Source organism: Prionailurus viverrinus, chromosome B4, assembly GCF_022837055.1.
Source record: "Prionailurus viverrinus isolate Anna chromosome B4, UM_Priviv_1.0, whole genome shotgun sequence".
NCBI lineage: Eukaryota > Metazoa > Chordata > Mammalia > Carnivora > Felidae > Prionailurus > Prionailurus viverrinus.
This window is the reverse complement of record NC_062567.1, coordinates 127,774,496-127,800,734: the sequence shown is the minus strand read 5'-3', so window position 1 is coordinate 127,800,734 and position 26,239 is coordinate 127,774,496. Positions and strand designations below refer to the sequence as shown.

The 26,239-nt window shown below is 58.1% G+C and overlaps 1 protein-coding gene across 1 annotated transcript in view; it reads left to right on the top strand.

Moving 5' to 3' along the window:
* MYH9 (myosin heavy chain 9) overlaps positions 1 to 26,239 on the top strand; it is a 92,730-nt gene that overhangs the window by 51,717 nt on the left and 14,774 nt on the right. The window contains exons 6-24 of the mRNA XM_047867218.1: positions 3,109 to 3,201; positions 3,725 to 3,788; positions 4,395 to 4,493; positions 4,839 to 4,982; positions 5,773 to 5,868; positions 6,724 to 6,842; positions 9,185 to 9,337; positions 10,260 to 10,433; positions 12,273 to 12,446; positions 14,289 to 14,403; positions 16,513 to 16,706; positions 17,030 to 17,151; positions 17,885 to 17,954; positions 19,632 to 19,792; positions 20,646 to 20,754; positions 22,141 to 22,272; positions 22,689 to 22,895; positions 23,210 to 23,347; positions 24,391 to 24,514. Of these exons, the coding sequence (XP_047723174.1) occupies positions 3,109 to 3,201; positions 3,725 to 3,788; positions 4,395 to 4,493; positions 4,839 to 4,982; positions 5,773 to 5,868; positions 6,724 to 6,842; positions 9,185 to 9,337; positions 10,260 to 10,433; positions 12,273 to 12,446; positions 14,289 to 14,403; positions 16,513 to 16,706; positions 17,030 to 17,151; positions 17,885 to 17,954; positions 19,632 to 19,792; positions 20,646 to 20,754; positions 22,141 to 22,272; positions 22,689 to 22,895; positions 23,210 to 23,347; positions 24,391 to 24,514 (2,488 nt within the window). The remainder of the gene's footprint in view (positions 1 to 3,108; positions 3,202 to 3,724; positions 3,789 to 4,394; positions 4,494 to 4,838; positions 4,983 to 5,772; positions 5,869 to 6,723; positions 6,843 to 9,184; positions 9,338 to 10,259; positions 10,434 to 12,272; positions 12,447 to 14,288; positions 14,404 to 16,512; positions 16,707 to 17,029; positions 17,152 to 17,884; positions 17,955 to 19,631; positions 19,793 to 20,645; positions 20,755 to 22,140; positions 22,273 to 22,688; positions 22,896 to 23,209; positions 23,348 to 24,390; positions 24,515 to 26,239) is intronic.

Below are 26,239 nucleotides of genomic sequence, written 5' to 3'. Positions count from 1 at the left end.
TGCCAGTCAGAAGCAGCACCCGGAAGGCCCCACACTGGAGTGTCCCAGGGTTGGGGATGATCAGTCCTAAGCATGCCCGTGTGGTGCTCTCTCGCCTTTCTCTTAAGCACACACTCTTAGGCTTCCTTGTGAATTCCAAGTGCCCGTGGTGTCCCCTCAAGCCATCAGGGGGGACTGCGCCGTCTCTCCGTGGCTGCCCCTTGCCCCACGGGGGGCTCACGGGGAGCCGTGAGCAGCGTGTGGAAGTAAGTAGCGGTGTGTGTCTGTTGCATGCAGACCTGGGGTGTGTCCTGAATGTCCTAATGGGTACAGTCTTCTGGAATCGAACCAAAAGTAACTTTTCATGTGCCAAACTGCTCAAGACATTCTAAATCTTTTTCCGTGGGGCGTCAGGAGTTATATTTAGAAACTAATAAAGTTTCTCTTGCTCCCTGTCTCCAACCCCCATTTTCCATTCTCTTTAGGAGGCCTATTTCAAAAACAGAGCCGCGAGGCTAGGAATCCTCTAGCTGTGGTTTTCCGTCTCTGAATTTGCCATAAAATCCATTTCCCAACTATTCTTTGAATGTCTAGTATGTGCCTGGGTCTCTGGAGGGTGACCTTGGAGTCCCTGCCCTGGAGGATGGGGGACAGGACCGCAGTTACAGAGTCAGAACATAGACGCGTGGGGCTTGTGTCTGGGACTCCAGCTGCAGAGGGGGGACGGCAGGCCCTGGGCGCCCCACTCGGAGGAGACGGCCTGTTGGAGGGAGGGGTGATGAGGGGGAACAAACTTGTCACATCCTATGTCTCCAGGCACAGTGTGTGACAGGCCATTCTGTCCCCAAGTGGAGAGATTGAATAGGTTGCCTCTGGCTTCCAATTACTGCTCGGGCCCTCAGTTGTAAAGGCCGCTGACAGTTTAGTGGATTTCCTTGCCTAAAGCTGTACAGTGATTTTCCACACACAGCTGGGGCACGAGACACTTGAACTTGGTTTATGGCTCTCGTATTCTGGAGCCTGTCACGGCACACTCTGGGCGGCAGCTCTCCCTCGCAGTGACCCAGATGCTTCTCCCAAGGCTGCCCACCGGAGCGCCCCGACCTCACGAAGCCCACGGGAGGGCCGGGCTCCGGCCGGGGCTGCCGGTTGGCGAGGCACAGCGTTGGGGGGGGGGGGGGGGGGGAGGGACTTTCCAGGTAGACTTCCCTAGGCTGAGCCTTGATCTTCGGCCGTTCTTCCTCTTCCTCCCTCTGTTGTTTATATACTAGTTGGAGACCACTGGCAGAAACACCAGCCAGTGAAGCCCTTCAGAAACCGGATGGGTTAATTCTAGACCTAGAGCATATGTTACTGACAGAACCTCATAAGGTCATGGTCACATGCAGATTTTATTGAGAAATAAAGGTCTCTTCTGTGCCCGGGTATGGGTCAATAAGGAAAAACCCATAGGTTAGCCACCACCATTGTCTGCACGGAGTTCGGCTCCGGAATCTGAAGTGGCTGCCCCCAGTTGGCTGAGCGGTCCCATGTGCCACGGCAGCAGCGTGTGGTCCCACAACAGAGACCTTAGCGAGGCTCCCAAGCCAGGGCAGGCGGCAGGCTCTGGTGGGGACCGTGGTCTCATCGGTCTGCGGAAACAGGAGCGGGAGTGGCCCAGCCAGCCTAGTGGCCTGGCCTGTGCTCTGTGAGGAGCATCTTAGTGGGTGGGGGAGCAGCGCTCCTCCAAATTGGACTCCGTGGTCTGCCTCCGCTGACTTCGCAGGCTCGCGCGAGCCCTGTGGGCAGGGGCCCGGTGTCCCGCGACGGCTGGTGCCAAGCACACATGTTCAGCCCGTGCGGTGGATTTGATCCCTGCTCCTCAGCGTGGCTCCACTGACCCTCCTTCACTTAATCGTGTGGTGTGAAAACAAAAGACTCCCTGGTGTCCGGTGGGGGGGGGGGTGGGGGGGGTGGGGGGGGGTGGGGAGCCCTGGCCGAGGACGGGCTGCTGGAGTAGGAGAGTCTGCCCCGGCCCCTTCCAGCCCCTGGCTCAGTGCTCTGCAGACGAGTCTCGTCAGCAGCAGGTGCGCCTGGAAGGCTGAACCTCACGACTCTCCCGGGAGCTCCTGCTACTTCCAGTTTTCCTTTTCATCACTCACAGGCAGCCGTTCCCGTAAAATCCTGGCCGGAGTCCAGCCTTGCTAATAAATACAAAAGCCGGCCTGGCCCCTGTGTGATGTTCTTTCCCCCTAGAGAGATCCCAGGTATTAAGAGCCGAATTTTCCGCAGCCAGTGTCCGTTACTGCCTGGCCTGCTGGGAAGGTGATGGCTGCTTCCAAAATTGATCTAGGCTGGCGGGGTAGAGCCCCACACAGGGCTGGGGGACAGGGCGGTGACTGGCACCTCTTGGAGAAGACGCGAGTTGGCGCCCGCTTTGCCGGTTGATAGCCGGATGACCTCGGGGCCACCCTGTTTTGCCTATCCTGAGGATCCGGGGATAGGGAGGCTTAGGGTGTGTTAGCCACATGTGTGGCTTGGGACCACAAGTAGAGTTTATTGGTGTTGTCGATAAACAGTTTAGAACCCGTGGTGGGCCTCACTGATCCCCGGCTCACGCACTGGACACTCTGGAAGCACGTCTGTGGGGGTGGGTAGGTGGCGGGACAGGGTCCAGCAGGGCAAGTGCCGTGTCTATCAGGACACGGATGAAATGAGCTGGTGTCTTTTATGGAGCTGATTCCTTCTCACCTTGTCCTGTGAAAAGGAAAAAAATGTTGTTGGGTATCGGGCAGAGAGGGCAGAGGGAAGCCGTTGTTCCCGGGGGGGGGGGGGGGGGGTCTGCGCAGGGGGAGAAACGGTGCTGCTTCCTGACGCGTCCTCCAGAGTCGGGCTGGGGGGAGCCACCCACCTTCCCTTCCTGGGGGTGCTGATCGGTCAGTCTGGCGACGTAAGTTCAACACCTGGCGGGAAGGTCGCTCCCGAGTGACACAGGGGCCAGGCTGCGGCTGGCGTGGCCGGAACGCCCTCTGTTCCTGGCGCGCTGGGCGTGTAGGCACAGCTCTGCCACTGGCCCCCCTGCCTGGCGGAGCAGGTTCGACGACCCGAGCTACTGCCTGGCCTTCACTGCATCCCCGGGTTCCTTTCCAGGGCGAGTTGGAGCGACAGCTGCTGCAGGCCAACCCCATCCTGGAGGCCTTCGGGAACGCCAAGACTGTGAAGAACGACAACTCCTCCCGATTTGTGAGTAGTGGCCGGCCATGCCCAGCTCGCGGGGCTCAGGCTCCCACCCACGGCTTTGGCACACGTTGCCTTCCAGCTGCCGCTCTCACCTCTGAAAGTGAGGCAGCTTCGGACCTGGTTGCCTCCCGGCCTGTGGCGGGGAGTAGGCTGGGGTGAGCTCCAGCTGGTGGGGACCTGCACACGTGGCTGCTTCAGCCCAGGTGGCAGAGAACTGGGGGGGAAGGGGGGACAGCGGGGAGTTACCTGCCGGTCCCGCGCCTTGTCCTGTTGTAGCCAACAGCCAGATGGAGGACCGAGGAGCACTCCTGTGCCTTAGCGGATGAACTTGGGCATCTCTGGATCTTGTCCTGGCCCAGGCTTTAAGCAGCACAGCACTGAGTCCTGAGTATCCATGCAGTGCACTGCACGGGCCCCTGGCCTCCGACATGGGCACGGTCTCTTGATTTTCCCTCTTCGGGCTATACCGCAGGAGCTAGAAACTGGAGGACCGGGCTTCTGATTCTCTTTATCTGTCTCTCCTTAGGGCAAATTCATTCGCATTAACTTTGATGTCAATGGCTACATCGTGGGAGCCAACATTGAGACTTGTATCCTTGGTCTGGAAACGAGACCTTGTCTGGAGGGACAAGACCTTGATGGAGAGGAGTCCTGGGCCTGGAGTCCCGCGTCTAGAGGGGAGGGACAAGACTTTGATGGAGAGGAAGCTGTCTCCTGATTCCAGCAGCTTCCTCCTTACGGGCCTGTTAGGACACCTTACCTGTGGCTTCAGGAAGAGTACCTGGAGAAGCTCATGGAACACCCAACCCCGAGCTCAGGTTTTTCTTTACTGGCAGGACAGAGTTCTGCTTCAAAAGGGATGCGACGACAGAAGACCCTCCAGTGTGGTTCCCAGAGGGGCAGGGTTTGAGTGGATGCTCCTTCATTTCTCCTTGGCACAGGCATCGTAGCCTTGCTGGTGGGAACATTCTGTGCTCCAGCCCCTTGTGAGAGGGGGCTCTTTACCCAGACAGGGCTCCCAAGTGCGAGAGCTGCTTTTGGACAGGCTGTGCCCCCGGAAGGAGCCGATTTAGTTTGCTTTTGTTCGATTTTGCCATTTTCTGCCTGGCAAAGTTCAGTCACTTTTGATGGGGGCGGGGCGGGTGGGAGTGGCTTTCCGCCCTGCTTGCTTGCGCAGTTCCTTAATGTTTGCCAAGATCTTTTGGAGAAATCTCGTGCTATCCGCCAAGCCAAGGAGGAACGGACCTTCCACATCTTCTACTACCTCCTGTCTGGGGCTGGAGAGCACCTGAAGAGTGAGTAGTGGGCCGGCAGCCTGGCACGCGGGCTGCGGGCCCTGGTCGGGCCACATGTTCCACTTGGGAAATGAAAACGCCAGCCTTCCGAGGCCTCGGCCTTCTGATTTGAGCACGCCAGAGAAAAGTCGGGGCGGTCGAGCCTGCCTCTGTGAATCACGGGGCCCTGATGCTCTTGGGGGCTACGTGAATGTCAGTCTCACACTGGGGAGAGCGCATTCCTGGCTGCTCCGTAGTTCTGGGGGGTACCTCGGGGCTTAGGGGTGCCTCCCATCCTCCCAAACCTCTGAGGCCCCAGTGCTGACTTGAACCCTGGTTACAGCCCCTCACTGACCCTCCTTACAGCTGATCTCCTGTTGGAGCCATACAACAAATACCGCTTCCTGTCCAACGGGCACGTCACCATCCCAGGGCAGCAGGACAAGGACATGTTCCAGGAGACCATGGAGGCCATGAGGATTATGGGCATCCCAGAAGAGGAACAAATGGGTACAAGGCTGGTCCTCCTGTGGGGGAGGGAGGGGAGGCAGGAGGCTGGTCATCGTGCCCTAGGAGGCACGGGGCAGCTGACGGGCCCGGGGAGCGCTTCCTGTTGGCTCTGGCTCTCAGGGAGTCCTGTGGAGGCTAGGAGGAAGGCCTCGAGTGGGAATGAAGCAGTACCTCGTATCTGAGTGTCAGGGTTGTCTGTTCCCAGTGGTACCACAGACATTTCTGCACAGGAGGACAAAGGACGGGTGCTTACCTGCTCCGGTCCTTGCATTTGCTGAGAGGGGAATATTCCTGCTTCGTCGGAAAGGGGCCAGGATCTTTGCGTTGGTGAAGTGTGGAGCATGCCTGTGTCTTCCTGTTTCCCCAGAAAGAGGGCAAAGAGGCCTTCAGGCTTTGTTTTCGAAAGAGTGGGGGACAGGGAGAACACACCCTGTTCTCTAACGTGAGGGTCGGAGCCACCTTGGCTCAGCTACAGATAATATGCAAACGGTGGGTACAATGTTGTGCAATAAAACTTTACTTATAAAAACAGGCAGTGGGCCCTTGGGCCAGAGGCACGTCCTTGGCCCAGATTTAGAAGTTTTAGGAGTTTTAACAGAGCTTGGATCTAAGCATAGGGCTGCCCAAGCCGAGGTCTGCCCGAGGCCCTGACCGTGAGCCCTGCAGGGGGGCTGTGCCCACCATGTGGCTTGTCCTGTCCACACCCCCCAAGGAGGGGAGCGGCTGCCTCCACCCAGGGGCTTATTCCAATCCCTGCCTGGTTCTGAGCTGCCTTTGGTTGCACCCCAAGGCTTGCTGAGGGTCATCTCGGGAGTTCTTCAGCTTGGCAACATCGTCTTCAAGAAGGAGCGTAACACCGACCAGGCATCCATGCCTGACAACACAGGTAACATCCGTGGGCACCTCACCTGGAATGTGGGGCCTGGTGTCTGGGCTTGGATTTGCTCAGGAGAAGTCTGGTAGAAATTCCAGACCGTCCTCCGAAATTCCAGACCGTCCTCCGTTTTTCGTCTCCTGTGTATCTCTGCCTGGCTATCACTTCGGGTTCTTTGTAAACTGTACGTGAACGTGACCCTAGTGCTTTTTCGGGGAGGCGGCATCAGAATGAGTTAGAAAACCCCTTGATCATATGGACCAGGGCTTCCCTCTTTTGTCGTGGAGGCCAAACCAGTTGTCCCAGTTAAAACAGCGATGTCGGCAGCCTCTCCGTCTCAGTGCGCGCCTTACCCGTGAACACGTCAGGACCGTGAAACGCCTCGGCCACCGCTGTCCCCCTGAGTCCTGCAAATGGCCCCACTTAAGCGATCAGCCTTAATGTGCCCTTCTGAGGGGCTTCTGAAAAGACTGAACACGTGGGTGTCTGGGCGTAAAAGGCGTTTCCGCGGGATGTGTGCTGTTGTGCCCCTTAGCGGGATCGGGGCCGGCTCCTCGCAGTCCTGTCCCTGGGCGGGATGCACTCTTGTACTGTGTGGCTGAGGTTGTGCGAAGGAACCGGTGCTGGGCCCCCAGGTAGGATGGGTGCCTCCTGGCCGCTCGTGGCTGGTGAGGGTGCAGGTCGCCATGGCTGCTGGGTCTAACAGGGGAGCTGAGGACTCCGTGCCCTGCTGCGGAGGGGCCCCGAGCCGGTCGTCCCCGTGATGATTGTTCAGCCACCACCTCGTGCTCCAGCAGAGGGACCCGTTCTCTTGGGGTTAATTAAAACTTCTCTCCCTTCCCTTCCTTACTCTTCGGAAAATACCAGCCGCCCAAAAAGTGTCCCACCTCCTGGGGATCAACGTGACAGATTTCACCAGAGGAATCCTCACCCCGCGCATCAAGGTGGGACGGGACTACGTCCAGAAGGCACAGACTAAGGAACAGGTACACCCTGTGGCCAGAGGGCGGGGAGGAGGAGGTGGGGGGCCTTGGGGGGGGTTCATCCAGGAGGCTCAGACTAAGGAAGAGGTACGCCCCCTGGCTGGGGCGGGGGGGCTTGGGGGGGCGGGTGTGTGGGGGGCGCTTCCTTAGCGGGCTCGTTGCGGTGGCCTCTCTGGGGCCTGCCCTGGGCCACTGTTGTGCCAGGCGCCTGGCCAGGTGCCTCATTCAGCCCTCACAGCAGCTCAGGGAGCAGGTGATGTTTACCCTCCGTGAGAACATGAGAAAGCTGGTCTCGGGGTGTCCGTATGCCGCCAGAGGCCCAGGGACCCGAGGCCCCTCGCTCAGGAAGGACCTTTACTAGTTGCGCCTCTTTGCGCCAGGGCGACGTCGAGACCAGTCGGTCGGTGGGTGCGGAGGCAAGTCCCGTCCTGGTAGAGAGTGAAACGGGAACCTGCTGTGTCTCTAGCACAGCTCGTTCAGGTGCAGGACGGCGGCAGCCGCCCTCCAAGCCCGGGCCCAGAAGCTGGCTCTCCACCGCCTGCTGTCTTGTCGTGCGTGGTGAGAGACGGCAGCGATGTCCCTCAGCCGCAGCCTCCCCCGGGAGCCCAGCTCCCGCCCCGCCAGGCCCCTCTGTCGGCGCGGGTGGTGCCATCTCCCAAAAATGCTCTCAAGTTCGCTCTTCCCTAAGGGTGCCGTCCGCTCTAGCCCCACTCTGGTGGCTGTCACCATCACTGGTACAGAGCCATCCCACCACAGCCAAGAACATTGTTCCGAAAAGACCACAGTTGTCACTAACTGTTCATTTCCCTGATGATTAAAAAAAAATTTTTTTAATGTTTATTTATATTTGAGAGAGCGCGTGCGCACACGCGAGGGAGGGGCAGGGACACAGACAGACTCAGCACGGAGCAGGCTCCAGGCTGCGAACCGCGAGCTGTCAGCACAGAGCCCGACGCGGGGCTCGAACTCACAGGCTGTGAGATCATGACCTGAGCTGGAGTTGGGCTCGCAACCGACTGAACCACCCAGGCACCCCTCTTCTTCTTTTTTTTTTTTTAATGTTTATTTATTTTGAGAGAGAGAGCACACTCACAAGCAGGGAAGGGACATGGACAGAGGGGGACAGAGGATCCAAAGCAGGCTCTGGGCTCCGTGCTGGCAGCAGAGGGCCTGATGTGGGGCCAGACCCCACGAGCAGGGAGATCGTGACCTGAGCTGATGTCAGACGCTCAACCGACCGAGCCATGCAGGTGCCCCCATTTCCGTAATAATTAAAGAACCTTTATTTTTCCACGATGAAACTACTGCATGAATACCGCAGATGCTGAAAATATAGAAAAGTCTAGAGCAAAGAAGAAACGATCACAGTCCTAGCCAGTGACAGTTATCGGGCAGCTCTTTATTTCCTGCAAGGCTTTTTTCTTTCTAAAACTTAGCTGTCACCCTGTTCAAGCATTTGCACAATAGAACAGGGTACTGAGCCCCGTGTGCCCATTGCTCGGGCAGCGTCGAGTCACTGACTCCTGGCCAGTCTTGGCTCATCATTAACCTTATTCCCCCATCCCCTCCTCGCACATTATTTGAAGGGAACCTCACACGTCTTACCATTTTTTCTGTAGATACCTCAGTATGTCCCCACTTTTAATTTTATTTTTTATTTTAATGTTTTTTGTTTTTTTTTTTTAACATTTTTTTTTTTTAATTTATTTTTGGGACAGAGAGAGACAGAGCATGAACGGGGGAGGGGCAGAGAGAGAGGGAGACACAGAATCGGAAACAGGCTCCAGGCTCCGAGCCATCAGCCCAGAGCCCGACGCGGGGCTCGAACTCACGGACCGCGAGATCGTGACCTGGCTGAAGTCGGACGCTTAACCGACTGCGCCACCCAGGCGCCCCTATTTTAATGTTTTTTATTATTTATTTTCGAGAGAGACCATAAGCAGGGGAGGGACAGAGGATCCAAAGCGGGCTCTGCACTGACAGCAGAGAGCCCAGGTGGGGCTCGAACGCACGAACCGTGAGATCGTGACTTGAAGTCGGGCGCTCAACTGACTGAGCCACCCAGGCGCCCCAATCCCCATCTATTTTAGAAAGGTTTTTGCAAATATCTAAGTACTTGATGCTATGCCTCATTGCTGGGTACGTAGGCTGTTTCAACTTTTTGTCATTATAAATAACATTGTAGTGAACATATTTGTGTGTGAAGCTTTTTTTGCATCCTGAGGGCTGTTTCTCTGGGCAGATCCCTGCAGGTGGGTTTCCTGGAGCAAAGGGTTACCAGGTTTAAAGGCCCCTGGACCTGACACTCTGTCCCCTGGGGTGTGTCCCCTCCCTTCCCCCACCAGGCTGACTTTGCCATCGAGGCCTTGGCCAAGGCCACCTACGAGCGAATGTTCCGCTGGCTGGTGCTGCGGATCAACAAGGCTCTGGACAAGACCAAGAGGCAGGGCGCCTCTTTCATCGGGATCCTGGACATCGCTGGCTTCGAGATCTTTGATGTGAGCTCCTCCCTCGTGCCTCCTTGGCCACCTTCTCCCTGGCCGGGCGTCTTCTTTCCTGTGGCCCCAACAGGAGTCTGAGCGGGCCACCTCCTGGCTCACATGGAGGCAGGGGACATCAGTGGGGCGTATCTTAAGTTTAAATAAGCATGCCCACCCCCAAGCAGCAGGGCTAGAGAGAGCGGGGCCGTGTAGCTGCCCTTCTGTTCATGGGCAGGTGCTTTCTGAGATTTTACTCTTCCGGCAACTATTTATTGGGCGTTGGGACAAAACACCGTCTCTGCCCATGAAGACTGAAGTCTGGTAGGAAAAAAATGATAATTACGGTAGATCAGACGTTCTTAACCTGGGGTCCATGGCACATCTCGGAGAGGCCGTGAGCTTTGGGAGGCGGGGGTGGGGAATTATCTCTTTATTTTTCACTAACGTGTCACTGAAGGGATGCATTTCTTTTTCGTTGTGAGTTGAGCAACATATGGAAACAGCAGTTGCCTGAGCAGCGCTTAGGGTCTGTCTCCGGTGGAAATCAGATGTTTGCACATCACAGCAGTTGCTGTGGGGACGTTGTAACATCATTTATGTTCATCCGCTTCAAAATGTTGCAAGTTAGGACGCCCACAGCCTGTGCTTGTTATGTATGTCATTAGTATGTCACGGTACTTGGGTAATTAGCATTTCAACAGGACTTCTTTCCTTCGCAAACTGTTTTATTCATTTTCAAACGTTGTTCTGAGAGAGGTTCTGCCAGGCTGCTAGAAAGGTCCACAGGAGCCCCCCGCTCTGGGTTTGATGAGGGAAGGCGCCCGCCCATCCGGGCTCCCCGGGGCCAGCGCTGAGGTGCTCAACACCCGTCCCCTCCTTCCCGAGGCGCTGCGGCTCTGCGGCGGGCGGGCAGCCCTCTGACGTGGCCTCCTCCTTGCAGCTCAACTCGTTCGAGCAGCTGTGCATCAACTACACCAACGAGAAGCTGCAGCAGCTCTTCAACCACACGATGTTCATCCTGGAGCAGGAGGAGTACCAGCGCGAGGGCATCGAGTGGAACTTCATCGACTTCGGCCTCGACCTGCAGCCCTGCATCGACCTCATCGAGAAGCCAGTAAGAGCCAGACCTGCCCAGACCTCAGGCCCGGCTGGTCCCTCGTCCCCTCACGAGGACACGCCGTGTTGGCTGTGGGGGTGGGGAGGGGGGCGTGTCTGGTTCCTCTCCCTGGCGGTGTCACCTGCAAGAATAAGGTCATGGGCTCCGACCTGCGGCCTGGGAGCCTCGCCCAGCTGCCGACCAGGTGGGGATGCGGCTGGTGCTTCGGTCCCAGAAGACCACCCAGTGTTTACCTAAGGGGTGGGCGCAACAAGCCTTTGTCTTAAGGAAACAGGCTTGGTTTTATTTAGGTCGTAACATCCTATCCCCGGATGCTTCTGAGGCAGCGTAGGTTGTGCAGACCCAGGGCGTGGAGTGCTGTTCCCCGTACAGGTGCTGAAGCGCCGTCTGCCCCCCTCAGGACTAGCTCAGCACCAGAGCTCCCGCCCCAGAGCGTTGGCTGCTGGTGGGTGGTGGTGACCAGAGAGCCGTCCCCTCTTCCTTCACTTCAGAGTGAAAGCTCTTGCCAGGTGCCCTTGGGGTCTAGGTTGGACAGGGTGTGCTCTTTAATGGAGCCTGAGCTGTTTCTTTGTCTGTATTCCCTCCTGATGGGGTTAAAGTGCTGAATGAACCCACATCTTCCTGGAGTCCTGGGCTACTGAAAATGTGTAGACCAGAGTTACCCCGAACTGCTAAGTAGTTGGAAAAGCCTAGGAAGAAGTTGGTGCATTTGAAACCATTGGTCAGGGCGGGGAGCAGGGGTTAAAAGACCCCACGGTCCAGGGGCGCCTGGGTGGCGCAGTCGGTTAAGCGTCCGACTTCAGCCAGGTCACGATCTTGCGGTCCGTGAGTTCGAGCCCCGCATCAGGCTCTGGGCTGATGGCTCAGAGCCTGGAGCCTGTTTCCGATTCTGTGTCTCCCTCTCTCTCTGCCCCTACCCCGTTCATGCTCTGTCTCTCTCTGTCCAAAAATAAATAAACGTTGAAAAAAAAAAAAAAAAATTAAAAAAAAAAAAAAAAAAGACCCCACGGTCCTAACGTGAAGCAATTTACTTTTGTGATGAGTTGGGTTTTTTTTTGTTTTCTGTTCTTTTGAATCAGTCGAGTTTTCCAATGAACAAGATCCCATCTGGCTTTGAGTCTTGTCAGCCAGTCTCCATGGTGTTTGAGTCCGCTTTCTGATTTTATCAACTGAGTGTACTTGGGGCTTCCTCGGAGGACTTGACCTAAGTGTTGCATCTCACTACATTGTGGTGCAGACACAGCCTGTGGGGCGGTGTCTCGGGGTGACTCCAGGGGCAGAGGCACCTGTGAGGACAGCCATCAGACCTACCGGGGATTTCCAGTGCACTAGGTTGGAGAAACTCCATGATGGATCATCTGGCTGAGGTGTGTCAACCACAGACTAGACCCCAGAAGTTTCTTTTTAAATTAGAACTTTTTTTTTTTTAATGTTTATTTTTGAGAGAGAGAGAGAGAGAGAGAGAGAGAGAGAGAGAGAGGAAGGGAGGGAGAGGGAGGAGAAGGGGCAGAGATAGAAGGAGACAGAGGATCCCAAGCGGGCTCTGTGCTGACAGCCAACAGTCTGATACGGGGCTCAAACTTATAAACCGTGAGATCATGACCTGAGCTGAAGTCGGACACTTAACCGGCTGAGCCACCCAGGCACCCCTAAACTAGAACTCTTGAATTGAGTTTCGCTAATGCTTCTTTTACCCTGAGTGTGGGGGCACACGCTGTCTACCTTCTGTTGAGATTCTGGGGCTTCTGAATACTGACCTTTGCCTTCCCGGGAGGGCAGGGGTAGGGTGCACTCGCCAGGTCAGGCTTCACCTGTGTGATGCTGTGCATTTTCCAGGCTGGTCCCCCTGGCATCCTGGCCCTGCTGGACGAGGAATGCTGGTTCCCCAAAGCCACCGACAAGAGCTTCGTGGAGAAGGTGGTACAGGAGCAGGGCACCCACCCCAAGTTCCAGAAGCCCAAGCAACTGAAGGACAAAGCCGATTTCTGCATCATCCACTACGCAGGCAAGGTGAGGGGAGCACCTGCACGGAAAGGTGCCGGACAGGTGGAGATGCTTCCGTCTAGGCTGAGGAGCTGGGCAGCCCAGGGAGTGGGGTGGGGGGCGGGGGGCACTGCTTGTCTAGTGACTCACCCAGCAGTGTGCCTCGACTCTAGAGTTTGAACTAGAACTCTGTCACTCGTTAAGTAGCGTGACTTTGGGCCAGTCAACATCTCTGAGCCTCATCTGGGAAATAGGTAACCGCTGCCGTGCACGGTGACGTGTATTAAATGAGCTTGCGAAGCCCGGTGCTCAGCACAGGTCAGCGCTGTGGGGCAGGGCCACTCCGCCTCTGTGCTCCTGACCTTGTGGGCTGGACCACGTGCGTCGCCTGGGACCATCATGTGCTTTGTGGGATGTTTAGCAGCACTCCTGGCTTCTGCCCACCAGGGGTCAGCAGCACTCTCCCTAGACGTGACGAAAATGTCTAGGCTTCACCAAACACGGGGTGGGCACTGTCGTCCTGGTTCAGGGCCACCACTGTAGGTGACGGCTTGGTCATCACCGAGCCTGCTCGGCCCCAAAATGGCACAGCTGCCTTCATCCCTAACCGAAGAGGGTACCCCGAGTCCACAGGGCTCTGTGCGTAGAATAAAGCTGGTTGCAGCAAGTTCCGTGTCGCTTGCTTGATGCTCCTAATTAGTCATTGCAGCCGGAGCAGGTGGCGAATCAGGCGAGGAGAGCCACCAGCTTGCATAGCTGACCCCGAGCCACACCTGGTCCCTGCCTGCTGCCCCTGCCCGTGGCCCCACGCTGCCTGGCCGCTCCTGCTTGGCCCGCCTGGTCCCTACAGCTGCTGAAGCACGCAGCTCTTGCCTTTAAAAATAGTCATTAAAAAACCCTGTGTCTATAGCCACCTAAGGTAATATCCCTGAACCTGCATTTCCACCTCTGCCTTTGTTAGAAATGCACGTGCAGTGACGCTCGCCACGCTCTTGTTGCAGAGTATTATTTATAACACAAAATAGTCGGCACCCCCGAAAGCCCGCTGGGACGAGCCTGAGCGATGAAAGTGTCCACATGTGTCCACGCTTGGGCTGCGGCACCGCAGCTAACGGGACAAGCCTGCCGGCTGTGCCCAGGTGGCCACGACGCCGTCCCTGCGGCTTTTGTCATCTCCCAGGAGGTGACTGTGCTCCTAGGGAACAAGAAGCCAGGGTCACACACCTCATCGCCAGTGCGCGTGTGGGAGAACCTCCAGAAAGGGCCGCGGAGGAGCAGTGGCCCGAGAGCAGGGGTCACCTCTGCGCGGTGCCGTGCGTTGGGAAGCGGGAGGCCAAGGTGGCCCGCACGCCATCTGTACTGTTCGGGGAGCTTCACAGTGAAAGTACAGCGGATTGCCCATTCACGTATTTTGGAAAAGGCAACAATCGTGCAAGCTCAGAGAAAACTCGGGTGTCCTGGAAAAAACAAAATAAGTAAATAGGTAGATAGATCGCAAAAGTCCTTGTTCTGTTGCCAGAAAGAAACACTGGAACACTTTGGTTATGTCCTGCTAGGGTTGTTTTCTTTATGTTTGTATTAGAAAAAAAAAATAATAATAATACAGACTGTTCTGTGACCTTGGCTGCAACATAGATCTCTTAGTCCCCCGTTGCTGGATGTCCTTGTGCGCAGCTTTTCGCCCTCCCGTGTCACGCCGCCCTTGCCACGCCTCAGTTTCTTTCTTGGGGAAGGAAATACCACCTCAGGGGGTGTTGGCGTTGTTAGGCTTCTCCCCACCCCCCGCGGGGCCGGCTTGTTTTTGGGGCCCGCAGTGAGAGCTGGCGTCCCCAGAGCAGCCTGTGACCCGCGCGGCCCCGACCCTTGCAGGTGGATTACAAAGCCGACGAGTGGCTGATGAAGAACATGGACCCCCTGAACGACAACATCGCCACGCTTCTGCACCAGTCCTCCGACAAGTTCGTCTCGGAGCTGTGGAAGGATGGTACGCCCTTTGCGCTCCCCCTCTCTTCCCGCCTCCCCTGCGGTCCCAGGACACGGGGCGGGGGTCCGCCTGATGCAGGCTGGGTGGCCTCCACCCGCGGGAATGACACGGCGGCCCAAAGCCTCGCCACACAGGTTCCCGCCCCCCCCCCCCCCCCCCCCCGCACTTTACTGCGTTTCCGCCTCTCCTTGGCAGGCCGGTGGCTCTGGAGTTGTTTTCTTTCCTTGTTTCCGTCCACTCCTCCTTTCCTCCTGCCTGGTTTTGCTTTAACCTCTCTGTTGCAGAGATGCAGAACACTCAGAGAGCCTATTTCTATCAACGCTTTCCCATTCTCCACCTAGAACCAGGTGACTGGCCACCCGGAGGGGTGACCCTTGTGTGTGCCGCATCCGGGGCTGTGTGAGACACGCTTCTGCTCAGATATTCTTACCCGCCCCCGCCCTCCCCCGTTGGCTCTTCCTGCCTGACTGTCCTCTTCCCCAGTCCGGCCCCCGGCTCGTGGGCAGGCGGTCGATGTTGATCTATATGGATCTTGAAAGCGGAAAACAGCAAGTGTGAAAATTCATATGCTTCTCAGAAATGCACGTGCAGAGATGCTCGTGAAACGCTGCTTGAATGGCTGTGCTGCCTCAGCATGAGACTTAGGTGTTGTGCACCCCCTGCCCCGCGTACGTGCACCTGAAGGCTAAAATCGCATCTGTGCCTGCGTGCAGTGCTCTCAACCAGGGCCTGCCCCTTCTGGGCCGGGCCTCCAGGGGGCAGGATGTGCTCACATGAAACGGCCGGTTATTATGGGGCACATCCGACCTTCCTCCGGGCAACCTGAGTGGCCACAAGCCACCCGCTCGCAGGAAACCCTCTGTAGCCGGTAAAACGGGCCCCGGGTTCCTAAGGTCAGAAATGGCTCCCATTTTAATCGACTGGATCATCGAGTCTGTCCTCACTGCCCGCTTCGGTCTTGAGCACCTGTTCTTTCTGCCGTCTTCAAATAAATATTAGAGGTCTGGCCGCAAAGGAATAGGAAGCAGACTTTGGCACAGAAGCCTTAGCTTTTATATCCAGTAGCAGAAGCCCTCAACGTTCACATTGGCTCTTGGCTTAAAACTGACCTCAAATCACTGGCCACTTTGGTGAGGTTTGCTGGTTACTTTGGTCTCACCTGGGAGGAAGCAGTTCCTTCATTGCTCTGGGCATGCGCCCTGGGGGCAAGGGCTGCTTCCTCGGAGGGTGTCTTAGACGATGAAGACCCGTGAGCTGGGAGACCTGGCAAGATGCAAGGGCGGGAGGGGGTCTTCAGACTTCAGAATATGCGTTGTCAGCACTAGTTCCTGAGACCTCTCTGCTCCTGACGCCATATGCTGTCCCGGGTCCCTGGTTTAGGGAGCTCTGCACGGGAGGCTCCTGGACAGAGAGGGAATCATCCAGAGTCCTATAGACAATGGCAGGTAGCTTCACGGCAAAGGTCAGTGTAAAAAAAATTTTTTTGTAAGTTTATTTATGTATTTTGAGAGGAAGAGAGAACGTTAGTAGGGTAAGGGCAGAGGGAGAAGGAGAGAGAATTCTAAGCAGGCTCAGCACTGTTAGTGTAAGAGCCCGGTGAGGGGCTCGAGCTCACGAATCGTGAGGTCATGACCCGAAACCAAGAGTCAGATGTTTCATCAACTGAGCCACCCAGGTGCCCCTGTTTGTTCGTGGGACCATGGGAGTAGAGGATTCTGCAGGTCAGGTTTTAACACCTCCTTAGAACCAGCCTAGCGGCATAGCCTGGAAGCTTTATCACATCTCTCTGGGAATAGAAGCTTCGACAGTGGGCTGAAGATGGTTAATGTGAATGTGGGGTTGGCCAGTAGACCGTCCCCCTTAATGGCTTAGCCGGCTCTCTCAACCCTTTCCTGCTTCCTGTTCACAACATCAAGTTTGCTGAACGTTTGAGGTTGATCTCAGCTCTCTGTGTAGATTCTAAGTAGAAGTAGTCCCACTGTTCCGGAGTCCCCCCTCCTTCTGTCCAGGTGTCTGTCCGTCTCTTTCCTGTCCCTCCCCCACCCCCACCCCACCCCTCCCCCGCTAGGTCCACTGAGTATTCATGTGCTGTTTGGGTGGTCTCCACAGTGGACCGCATCATCGGCCTGGACCAGGTGGCCGGCATGTCGGAGACGGCGCTGCCCGGGGCCTTCAAGACTCGGAAGGGCATGTTCCGCACCGTGGGGCAGCTCTACAAGGAGCAGCTGGCCAAGCTGATGGCCACGCTGCGGAACACCAACCCCAACTTCGTCCGCTGCATCATCCCCAACCACGAGAAGAAGGTGCGGGCGCTAGGTCCCTGTCTGTCTCCCCGGGCAGAACTGATTCCTCCCCACACACCCTGAGAGCCTCAGTGAAGGCCCCCCCCCGCCCCCCGCCCTGCCCCGGCTGCGATCGTAGCCACCTTCCTGCTTGGGCACACCGTCTCTCTGTGGCCGTTCCCAGACCTGGGTCGGGTAACGTGGCTGTCCAAACCCGCGGGCCGCAGTGATGCCCGTTCCCGGGGGCTGTTCTCCCGTTGAGTCCGGAGGGGGCCTTGCCCTGCCTTTCTCCATCAATCCTCCACACGGGGGCGAGACCACATGCACGTTATTTGTTTCTCCAGGCTGGCAAACTGGACCCCCACCTGGTGCTGGATCAGCTGCGCTGCAACGGGGTTCTGGAAGGCATCCGCATCTGCCGCCAGGGCTTTCCCAACAGGGTGGTCTTCCAGGAGTTCCGGCAGCGGTGAGCCTCGGCCGGGAGCCTGCGTCTCCGGGGGCAGGGCACCTGGGCGAGGGAGCGGTGTCCCCGTCCACGGAGAGCTGAGGTCCGGCCCGCTCCCGCTCCTTCTCTGTGCCGCCCTCTGTGTGAGAAGGGATTTTTATTCCTAGCGATTGGGAGGCTTTGCTGCTGTTGGAGGAACCAGGAAGAGAAATTCAAAAGGAATCAGCCAGAGACTGGGGTGTTAGAGGAACTTTGTAGAGAAATGGAGATTGCAGAGCACTGCAGCCTCTGGCCGTGCGCACAGAGAGGGGCGTTGATGACACCGTCCTGTTTGCCTCACAGCTGCGTTCAGTGCCAGCCCTGTTTCTGGGGCCATCCCACACGTTAGAGGCCCTGCGGCACCCTGGGGGAGAAGGGGAGCGCGGCCTTCCCGGGTTAGAGATGCGGACAGTGGGCAGTTAGCAATCGGGGAGCCCAACCGAAAGCTCGCCCTCGAGTGGCCGAAACAGTCCAACGTGAGTTTCCATTCACTTTCTGGAAAACACGCAGGCGGCCTCTCTGTGCCGTTCAGCCTAAGAAAAGAGCAGGGTGGGATTTGCCAAATGTCTTCCTTCCTCGGGAGACTGTGGGGGAGAGAAGCCTAGCTGTGCTGCCCCGTAGGGCCTGTCCTCCTCTCCGTGCGCCCCAGGCCACGTGGAATCCAAGCAAGGGTCCAGTGCAAGCGTGGCTGACCAGGCTCCTCTTTTTCGCTCAGATACGAGATCCTGACACCAAACTCCATTCCTAAGGGCTTCATGGACGGGAAGCAGGCGTGTGTGCTCATGGTGAGTACGGCTGCCACCTGCGCCTCCCTCTGGGGGTGGGCCCTCGGGCGGGAGGGTGCCCGTGTGCCCGGACAAGTGCCCCTCTCACCCGATGACGCCTGTGCTCCTCTTGCTCTGGTCCTGATCCTGCCAGGCGCTCCGAGCGGGGGACCAGGGCCGTGTAGAGGACACCGGTGCTCCAGCCATGGCAGGGCTCTGACGTAGGAGGGGCTCTCCCTTCCTCTGGGGCACATTCTCGCGCTTTCTTGCTCATATCTCCTCTGATTGTCACGCCCAGTGTGGTCAGCAGAGGGCACTTCCCCACCAGGGGAGCAGGCCCCGAGCACTGCAGCTGCCCCAACCTGCGCAGTCCGTGCTTCCAGACGTTTCCTCTCGGTCCCTAGAGCAGTGCCTGATGTGCATTGGGCACTCTGAACTCTGCCAGGATGAAGGACGGCCTGTGGCGATGCCAGCCAAGCCGGGCCCCGATCCCACTGTGTCGTACTTCCTACTTTGTGGGCGTCCTGTTGTTCCTGATGGTCCAGGGTTAGCGGCCACTGCCTTTGGTCTCCTTTACTGGGCATTCTTCCCAAAGAGGAGGGAGGATGGGCTAGGGCGTTGGCAGAAAGAGAAGAGGGAAGAAGGAATCCAACGCCGACTGTGTGGGAGACTGCGTCAGATGATAGGGAGGTGGGGTAGGAGGGAGGAAACCGTTCCCCACTGTCCCGCGCTCACCGGCCCCGCCCCGTGGGACAGAAGGCGTGATCGGTGGAGGGTGTCTGGGCCACCCTTTCTCCAGGAGACTCAGTTAGTGGCTGTCCAGGTTAAAGGCCCCTCCTTCAGGTGCAGGGAGGGAAGATACCCACGCTGGCTCTGGCCCAGCCTCCCCTTCCTCCGGGATGACCGGGGCGTCTGTGGGCCCCAAAGCTCCCTCGGACCTGACTCCGCCCACTGCAGGCTCTGCCTTTTCAGAGGTAGTGCAGAATCCTCCTCTCCCAGGAAGACAGGCGGCCCCTTGCCGGTGGGTAAACGAGAGAGCCTTGTGCTGTGCCGAAACTGCCCGGTGATGGCACTGGCCGCTGAGATCTGCTCCTTACCCAGTACGTGTGGCCCCAGGCTGAGCACTTTGCTCCCTTTCAGTTCCCGCAGCTGTCCTGGGAAGGAGGCACTATGACTTGCTTTCTTTGTTCACTGTTTAAAAAAAAAAAAAAAAAAATCAAAGCCTTATTCCCATCTTCTAGCTGAGGGAGGGTGGGTTCCCAGAGGCTAAAGCCCTAGGCACCTAATCAGCGTCTGGTGCCGGGCTTGGCCTGAACTGGAGCGTGTCCTAGTCCTGGGTGAGGAGGTTGACGACGCTCGGCCAGCTCTTTCTGAGGGCAGCGCGGCTGGGCATTGGTAGTCCGTGATCGTGGTGTGCGGGGGCAGGAGGTCAAAGGAGAGGTCTTCAGGTCCCTTTAACGTCCAGGTTCTGTGTCTTTCTGCCGTCTCATGCGTCACTGCGCCCTGTGTGGGAAGCCACCTGCCCCTCCTCCCGGCATCCTCCGAGCCCGCCTTCTCTGGCTCCGGGGCCGCACAGGCTGCCCAGCGGAGAAGCGGCCGCTGGCAGACAGCCTCTCGGGGACAGACCACTGGCTCTCTGCGTTGCTCTGAGGGCCCCGTGGTGGCACGTGGTGAACGGCCTGCTCCGCTCCTGTCTAGATCAAAGCCTTGGAGCTGGACAGCAACCTGTACCGCATCGGCCAGAGTAAGGTCTTCTTCCGGGCCGGTGTGCTGGCCCACCTGGAGGAGGAGCGGGACCTGAAGATCACCGACGTCATCATCGGGTTCCAGGCCTGCTGCAGAGGCTACCTGGCCAGGAAGTAAGTCCTTAGAGGGGCCCGCCTCTGCCCAGCCTGCCTGTGCGCGGGCCCTTCGCAGCCTTCCTGCCGCACAGGGGACTGTTGGGAACTGGTGGCCTGGGATGCCCTGACGCCAGTCGGAGGTCCAAGGGACGCCCACGTGGAGCTCCCTGCTCCCTGCCTTCTGAGTTTATGTCTGAGGGTTTAGGTGACGGGCTGGGAAGGGGGTGACTCTGTGCTCGGATTTGCCTGTCCCAAACAGTCCTGTTTGCCAGTTCCTCGTGTGGGGATGATGCCCGGGACCTGGTCGTCCCCAGAGTCCCCTGTGCTCCCGGGGCCCAGAGACTGTCCTTGGGTCCAGAGCAGCTCCTTTGAGAGTCGGGCTCACGTGCTGCAGGATAGCGGGTGTGGGAGCTGCACATTAGTCTCCTGACCGGGTCTGTGCTGAGGGATGTACATTCCACGTGAGCTGTGAGCACTGGGGGACAGAACAGGGGTTTGTGGTATCGGACCCACAGAGTCTTCATTTATCCAGAAGCCCCCGGTCAACACCTTGAGCCCCCCTTTGTAGGACGTCAGCTGCTGACGTTTTCCTGCCAATCAGAAGCCCCCGGTAGCAGGCGGCAGGAGGGTGGGACGCTAAAGTCAGTACATGTCCTCAGCCACCGGCCGTCACACTTGACTCGGACCTAGTTAGCTCGTGAGGGACTTTCACCCCTCGAACCCACTTCTCCTTTGGTGAAGGAGGGCGGTTGGGGTCCTTGTCGCCCTCTGTGGGGTCACCCACAGGACTCAGCGCCAAGGCCGGGCCTCTTCGCTACACTCTTGTCCAGAGGTCTGCGGTCCCCCGCCCTGACCACGTCTCTCCACCCAGGGCCTTCGCCAAGCGGCAACAGCAGCTGACGGCCATGAAGGTCCTGCAGAGGAACTGCGCCGCCTACCTGAAGCTGCGGAACTGGCAGTGGTGGCGGCTCTTCACCAAGGTGGGTTCCGGAAGGTGGCCCCACCTCCCCGTGGCCCGGTGGGCGCTCTGCCGGCCCCAGCTGCGGCGGAGGGGGACAGCGACCTCACGCCGGCTTCTGTGCGGGACTCACAGCCCCCGGGGTGGCTCCCTGACCGCGTGAGCCCGAGGCGGCCCTGCCCCGCCCGGTCTGGAGTGTGCAAGCCGTGTCGTGCCTGGTGTACGCGGCGCAGCCTGCCATCGGGCTCAGAGCAGCTCCCGGGGTGTGACGGCCCCGCGTGCTGCCCGCGCTGTGCCCCCAAGCAGCCGCGGGGCAGTGGGTCAGAATCCGCACGCAGTCGTTCAGCGAATTTGTTTTTAACGTTTTATTTATTTATTGGGGGGAGGGGGCGGGGTTGAGGGGCAGAGAGGGAGAGAGAATCCCAAGCAGGCTCTGTGACGTGGGGCTCAATCTCACAAACCATGAGATCGTGACCTGACCCGAAATCAAGGGTCCAACGACGCTCACTCAACACAGCCACGCAGGGGCCCCTCAGCTGCTTTTGTTTGTAAAAAATAGCCTAAAGAAGAGAATAAAAGCTCACGTGTAATCCCTTCAACCCCAAGCCAACGGCAGTATTGAGTAGATGTCTCAATATTTATTTTCGCTATCTTTTCTCCCTTAAGTCTTTGCTCAGTAAGCCATATGCATTCTTACCCAGCTGAGCTCTGATTTCTGTAGACAATCTTGTGTTTTATATTTTCCATTTAGAATTCCTTCACGAGCATCATTTTTTAAAAGTTAGCATGTTGTGGGGCGCCTGGGTGGCTCAGTCAGTTGGGTGGCCAACTTCGGCTCAGGTCATGATTTCACGGTCCGTGGGTTCGAGCCCCACAATGGGCTCTGTGCTGACAGCTCGGAGCCTGGAGCCTGCTTCGGATTCTGTGTCTCCCTCTCTCTCTGCCCCTCCCTTGCTCATGCCCTGTCTCTCTCTCTTAAAGGTAAATGTTAAAAAAAAATTTTTTTTTTAATTTTTTTTTTTAATGTTTATTTATTTTTGAGACAGAGAGAGACAGAGCATGAACAGGGGAGGGGCAGAGAGAAAAAAAATTTTTTTTTAAGTTAGCACGTTGTTCCCTGGAAATGTGTCGTATTTTACCTGGTTACTTTCCCCACGGTGTCTCTTCAGCTCATTCCCAGTTTCTCACCGTTGTAAACAATGCCGTCCTGAACACCTTCCTGCATACGTGGGGGCCGTTTCCCTGACGTGTAATTAGCGGGGCAGGGGCCTGTGGCACACAGCACCGAGTTGATCCCCAGAAAGCTCGTGTGTGTTTGCACCTCCTTCCCGTCAGTCTCGCCAGCTTGCGTGGGCGCAGGTGAGGGGAAGGCCTCATGTTTTGGCCGTGCCCCCGTCTCCCCTTCTAGGTCAAGCCGCTGCTGCAGGTGAGCCGGCAGGAGGAGGAGATGATGGCCAAGGAGGAGGAGCTGGTGAAGGTCCGCGAGAAGCAGCTGGCTGCTGAGAACAGGCTCACGGAGATGGAGACGCTCCAGTCCCAGGTAGGTATCTGCAGGCTTCGCCCCGGAGGTTCGCGCATCCGCTCCCGCTGCTGCCACCTGCTGGCCACCAGTAGGTGGGGCATGTTTGGGGTTTAAGGAGATGTCAACGGTCACTGTCAAGCAGCGTTCGTCTCTCCACAGTCCCCCATCGGGGTCCTGTGAGGTAGGGAGGGCCCCCCCGCGGGATGGGAGGTTCCTGAGTGTTAGGTTAGCCTCTCTGAGCCTGCATCCTGGGGTTCGCCGTGGCCAGGTCACGGAGTAGCGGTGAAGGATAAAGAACACGATGTTTAGGAAGCGCCCGGGAGCCGAAGCAGCCTCCCCCCGCCCCCCGCCATGGGAACCGAGCGAGAGAGCACCCAGCCCCGAGTGGCCCGAGGAGGTCGCAGGGGCTCACGTGTTCCGCGTGCTCCCCGCAGCTCATGGCGGAGAAGTTACAGCTGCAGGAGCAGCTCCAGGCGGAAACGGAACTGTGTGCCGAGGCGGAGGAGCTGCGGGCCCGCCTGACCGCCAAGAAGCAGGAGCTGGAAGAGATCTGCCATGACCTGGAGGCCAGGGTGGAGGAGGAGGAGGAGCGCTGCCAGCACCTGCAGGCCGAGAAGAAGAAAATGCAGCAGAACATCCAGGTAGAGGAGGAGGCAGGGCCGGACGCCGGAAATGGGGCGGCGGGGACGGGACCGGAGGCAACGTGGAGGCCATCTGCGCTGCCAGCGGGGCCTCGGGCCCGTCTGGTTTCCCTGCCCCGGTGCTCGTCGCGGCCAGCGTGAGTGGCCGGGGCGATCGGCTCGGCCTCGCTCGTGGCGGCACCGCAGAACGAGGGGCCACGCGACCGGACCGGGCCCCTCGTCCCCGTACCCCAGTTTTACAGACAGAACCCCCACGAGCGGGGGGCGGGCCACGTGGCCCGCCACCCCTCACGGTCTCCCCGGCTCCGCGGTAGGAACTGGAGGAGCAGCTGGAGGAGGAGGAGAGCGCCCGCCAGAAGCTGCAGCTGGAGAAGGTGACCACCGAGGCCAAGCTCAAGAAGCTGGAAGAAGACCAGATCATCATGGAGGACCAGAACTGCAAGCTGGCCAAGGTGAGGCCCCGAGCGTGGAGACGCGGGGCCGCGGAGGGCGCGCGGCCGGGCACAGGCGGCTCGAGGCCCGCGGCCTCCTCCCCCTGCCTGTGGCGCTGCGGCTTCTGCTGGGTCACGGTCACAACTCCTCTTCTGGGGTGTCCGCATTCTCTGGGAGCCAGCGTCCTGTTCAAAGGGATGTTTCTCACAGCGGAGCGGGGCCCAAGGGGAAGGTTTGGCCTCTGTTCTCAGGCTCTTGGCGGGCTCCCGAGACTCGTATCTGAGGGGTTTCGCGCCTCAGTCACCAGCGGGCTCTCCGCACCTTGGTGGCTCAGTGTTGTGGGGCGGGTGCCCTCCTCCAGCCGTCTCCAGGGTGGTGGCTGTTTCTCTCAGAGCCAAGTCGGGTCCCTGTCAGAGTCTGCCAGTGAGCAGATCAAAGCCCAGAGGTGTGTCACAGAAGGAAGGAGGGGGGGGCAGAATGTCGTCCTCGATCCCCAGAGCGGGGACTGAGGGGTTGAGGGGCAGGACGCCTGCCTGCAGACTCTGACACGAGACCGAGATGCATGCTGAGCGACGGCGCTTGCTGGGTGGGTCACCTTCGTGGGGCACCTTGCTGACGTTAGGACCCTAGCGGTGGCCACACAGCAGAAAGCCAGAACAGCAGCCGGGGCTGTGTGGGAACACAAGTAAGGGGGGATGGGTCACAGCCCACCTAGTGGACGAGCGTGGGGCACAGAGAGGGCGGTGTCACTGTGTGTGAATCCCCTTGGCGATGCTAGCTGCCACCTGGACGCCGTTCTAACCCAAGCCCAGAGGGGTGACACAGGTCCAGGAAGGCCTGGGCACCCACGTTTGTAGACCCTAAGGAAGCTTATCCGGCTCTTTCAGGGGCGCTGGTGACCTTTCAAAATTACCCTCTGATCCAGGAACTCCTAGTGAATCAAGTAGTTAAGGCTCGCCCCTTCGTCCAATTCTAAATTGCCGGGCGAGTCATAGTTTGAAGGAGAGCTGAAGCGTTCTGTGCTCAACTAACTTTAAGCTCTGACCCTTCCTCGCCCCCGCAGGAAAAGAAGCTTCTGGAAGACAGAATAGCGGAATTTACCACCAACCTCATGGAAGAGGAGGAGAAATCCAAGAGCCTTGCCAAACTCAAGAACAAACATGAGGCGATGATCACCGACCTGGAAGGTGAGAGGGCGGTGGGCGGGAGCTGACGGACCCGGGGACCAGGCCCCCCGCCTCCAGGGCCAGCCTGGGCCTCGCTCTTGTGCTGGTCTCACGTTCGTGTGTGCAGGCAGGCTCTCAGTCTGCAACTCCCAGCCACTGCTCTGAAAGCCTAGGGACAACTCTGTCTCTACGGGAGCCTGGGCCTCCAGGCACTGGCTGGGCTGGGGAGGGGTGTCCTCAACATGAGGAGCTCTCGAGAGAACGATTCGGCGTCTCTCCGTTGTTGTGTGCCATGAGCTGCACAAGACTGACTTCCTACGAGGTTCTGGGTGCGACCCTTGCTCTGCCACTTTACCAGCTGTGTCATCCTGTCGGCCTCATTTCTCTTCCCGCCAAGGGGGACACGGTGAACGGGCGGCCATGGGGACTGAACTCAACCACACAGAGACACGCTGTGTATGCTCTGCTGGCCAGGTGCCGTGAGAGGCCGTTGCTTGACGTGGGGCAGGGTGACAATCGTGCCTTTGCCTCCCTGGGTCCCTGGAGGAGGACAGAGTAGATAGAACACAGGTCTGTGTCTGTCTGCAGACGTCTCACCCCTGCGTCTGGAGAGGCGTGGATGGGAGAAGGCACCATGGGGGTGCTCTGAGCTTGTGCCAGAAACCCCAGCTCCCTTGGTGGAGACACAGGGCAGCCCGGCCTGTCTGGGGCGCTTGTTGATGCCCCCTGGACGTAGGGCCCACACCAGCCAGGTTGACCTGCAGGAGGGCTTTCCCGGTCCCCCCGGCCCCGTCACATTTGTATGGGATGAGGCGAGTCAGACCGGCAAGGGGAAGCGAGGTGCTGACAGAGGTCTCCCCCCACGGACTCCCTGCCTTGGCCCGGAACAGTCTGAAACACTCAGCCATCCAGGTGTAGGAGGGTACAGCCCCAAGGGCAGGTGCACACAGAGAGGGTCTGGTTAGTTTGACACTGCTGAGTGTTAACAAAGATGTGGAGCAGTCCAAACACACACACACACACACACACACACACACACACACACACACACGCGGCTGGTGGGAGCATAAACTGGTAGGCGGCCTTGATCCATCTGGCGTTGCCTGGTGAGGTAGAAGCTACACGTGCCCACAACCAACCCAACGTTCCCAGCCCTGTGCGCTGGGGTCCCGGGCAGGAGCGCTCCGGGCAGCACCATTCTGGGGGCACACAGGGAACAAACCCCCAATGCCCGTCAGTTGTAGGACAAATAGACGAGCTGTGGTTATGTTCACACAACGGAACATTCTACTGGTCCATGTGGATCCATTGCAGTGACACTTCGCTTGCCAAATCTCAAGGTCACGATATCGAGTGACAAAGGCAAGTCGAGGAATAAAAGTCGCTAACCCTTAGTGAGCACTGACCCTGGGCTAGGAGCTGTCGTAAGTGTAGAGACTGACGTTCACGAGCCTTGCAGTGTAATGAGGCAGGTTGTCTCGTTGTCCTTATTATTCGGATGACACATGACAAAGCTGAGGGATTACCTGAGTGACGTCCTAGTGGAAATTGTAAAGCCAGACATTGGACCGCGAATCCTGTATACCAACTGTAAACTTCATACAGGACGTTCCCATGTAATTTAGGTTCATGAAAAGTTAAACATATTTTTTAGGGACACAGACGTGGTACAGCCTTAAAAACAAGGGAACTGTGAACACAGTCTTCAGGGAGAGTAGGTCCCCAGTGGGGAGGTCAGCAGGGTCG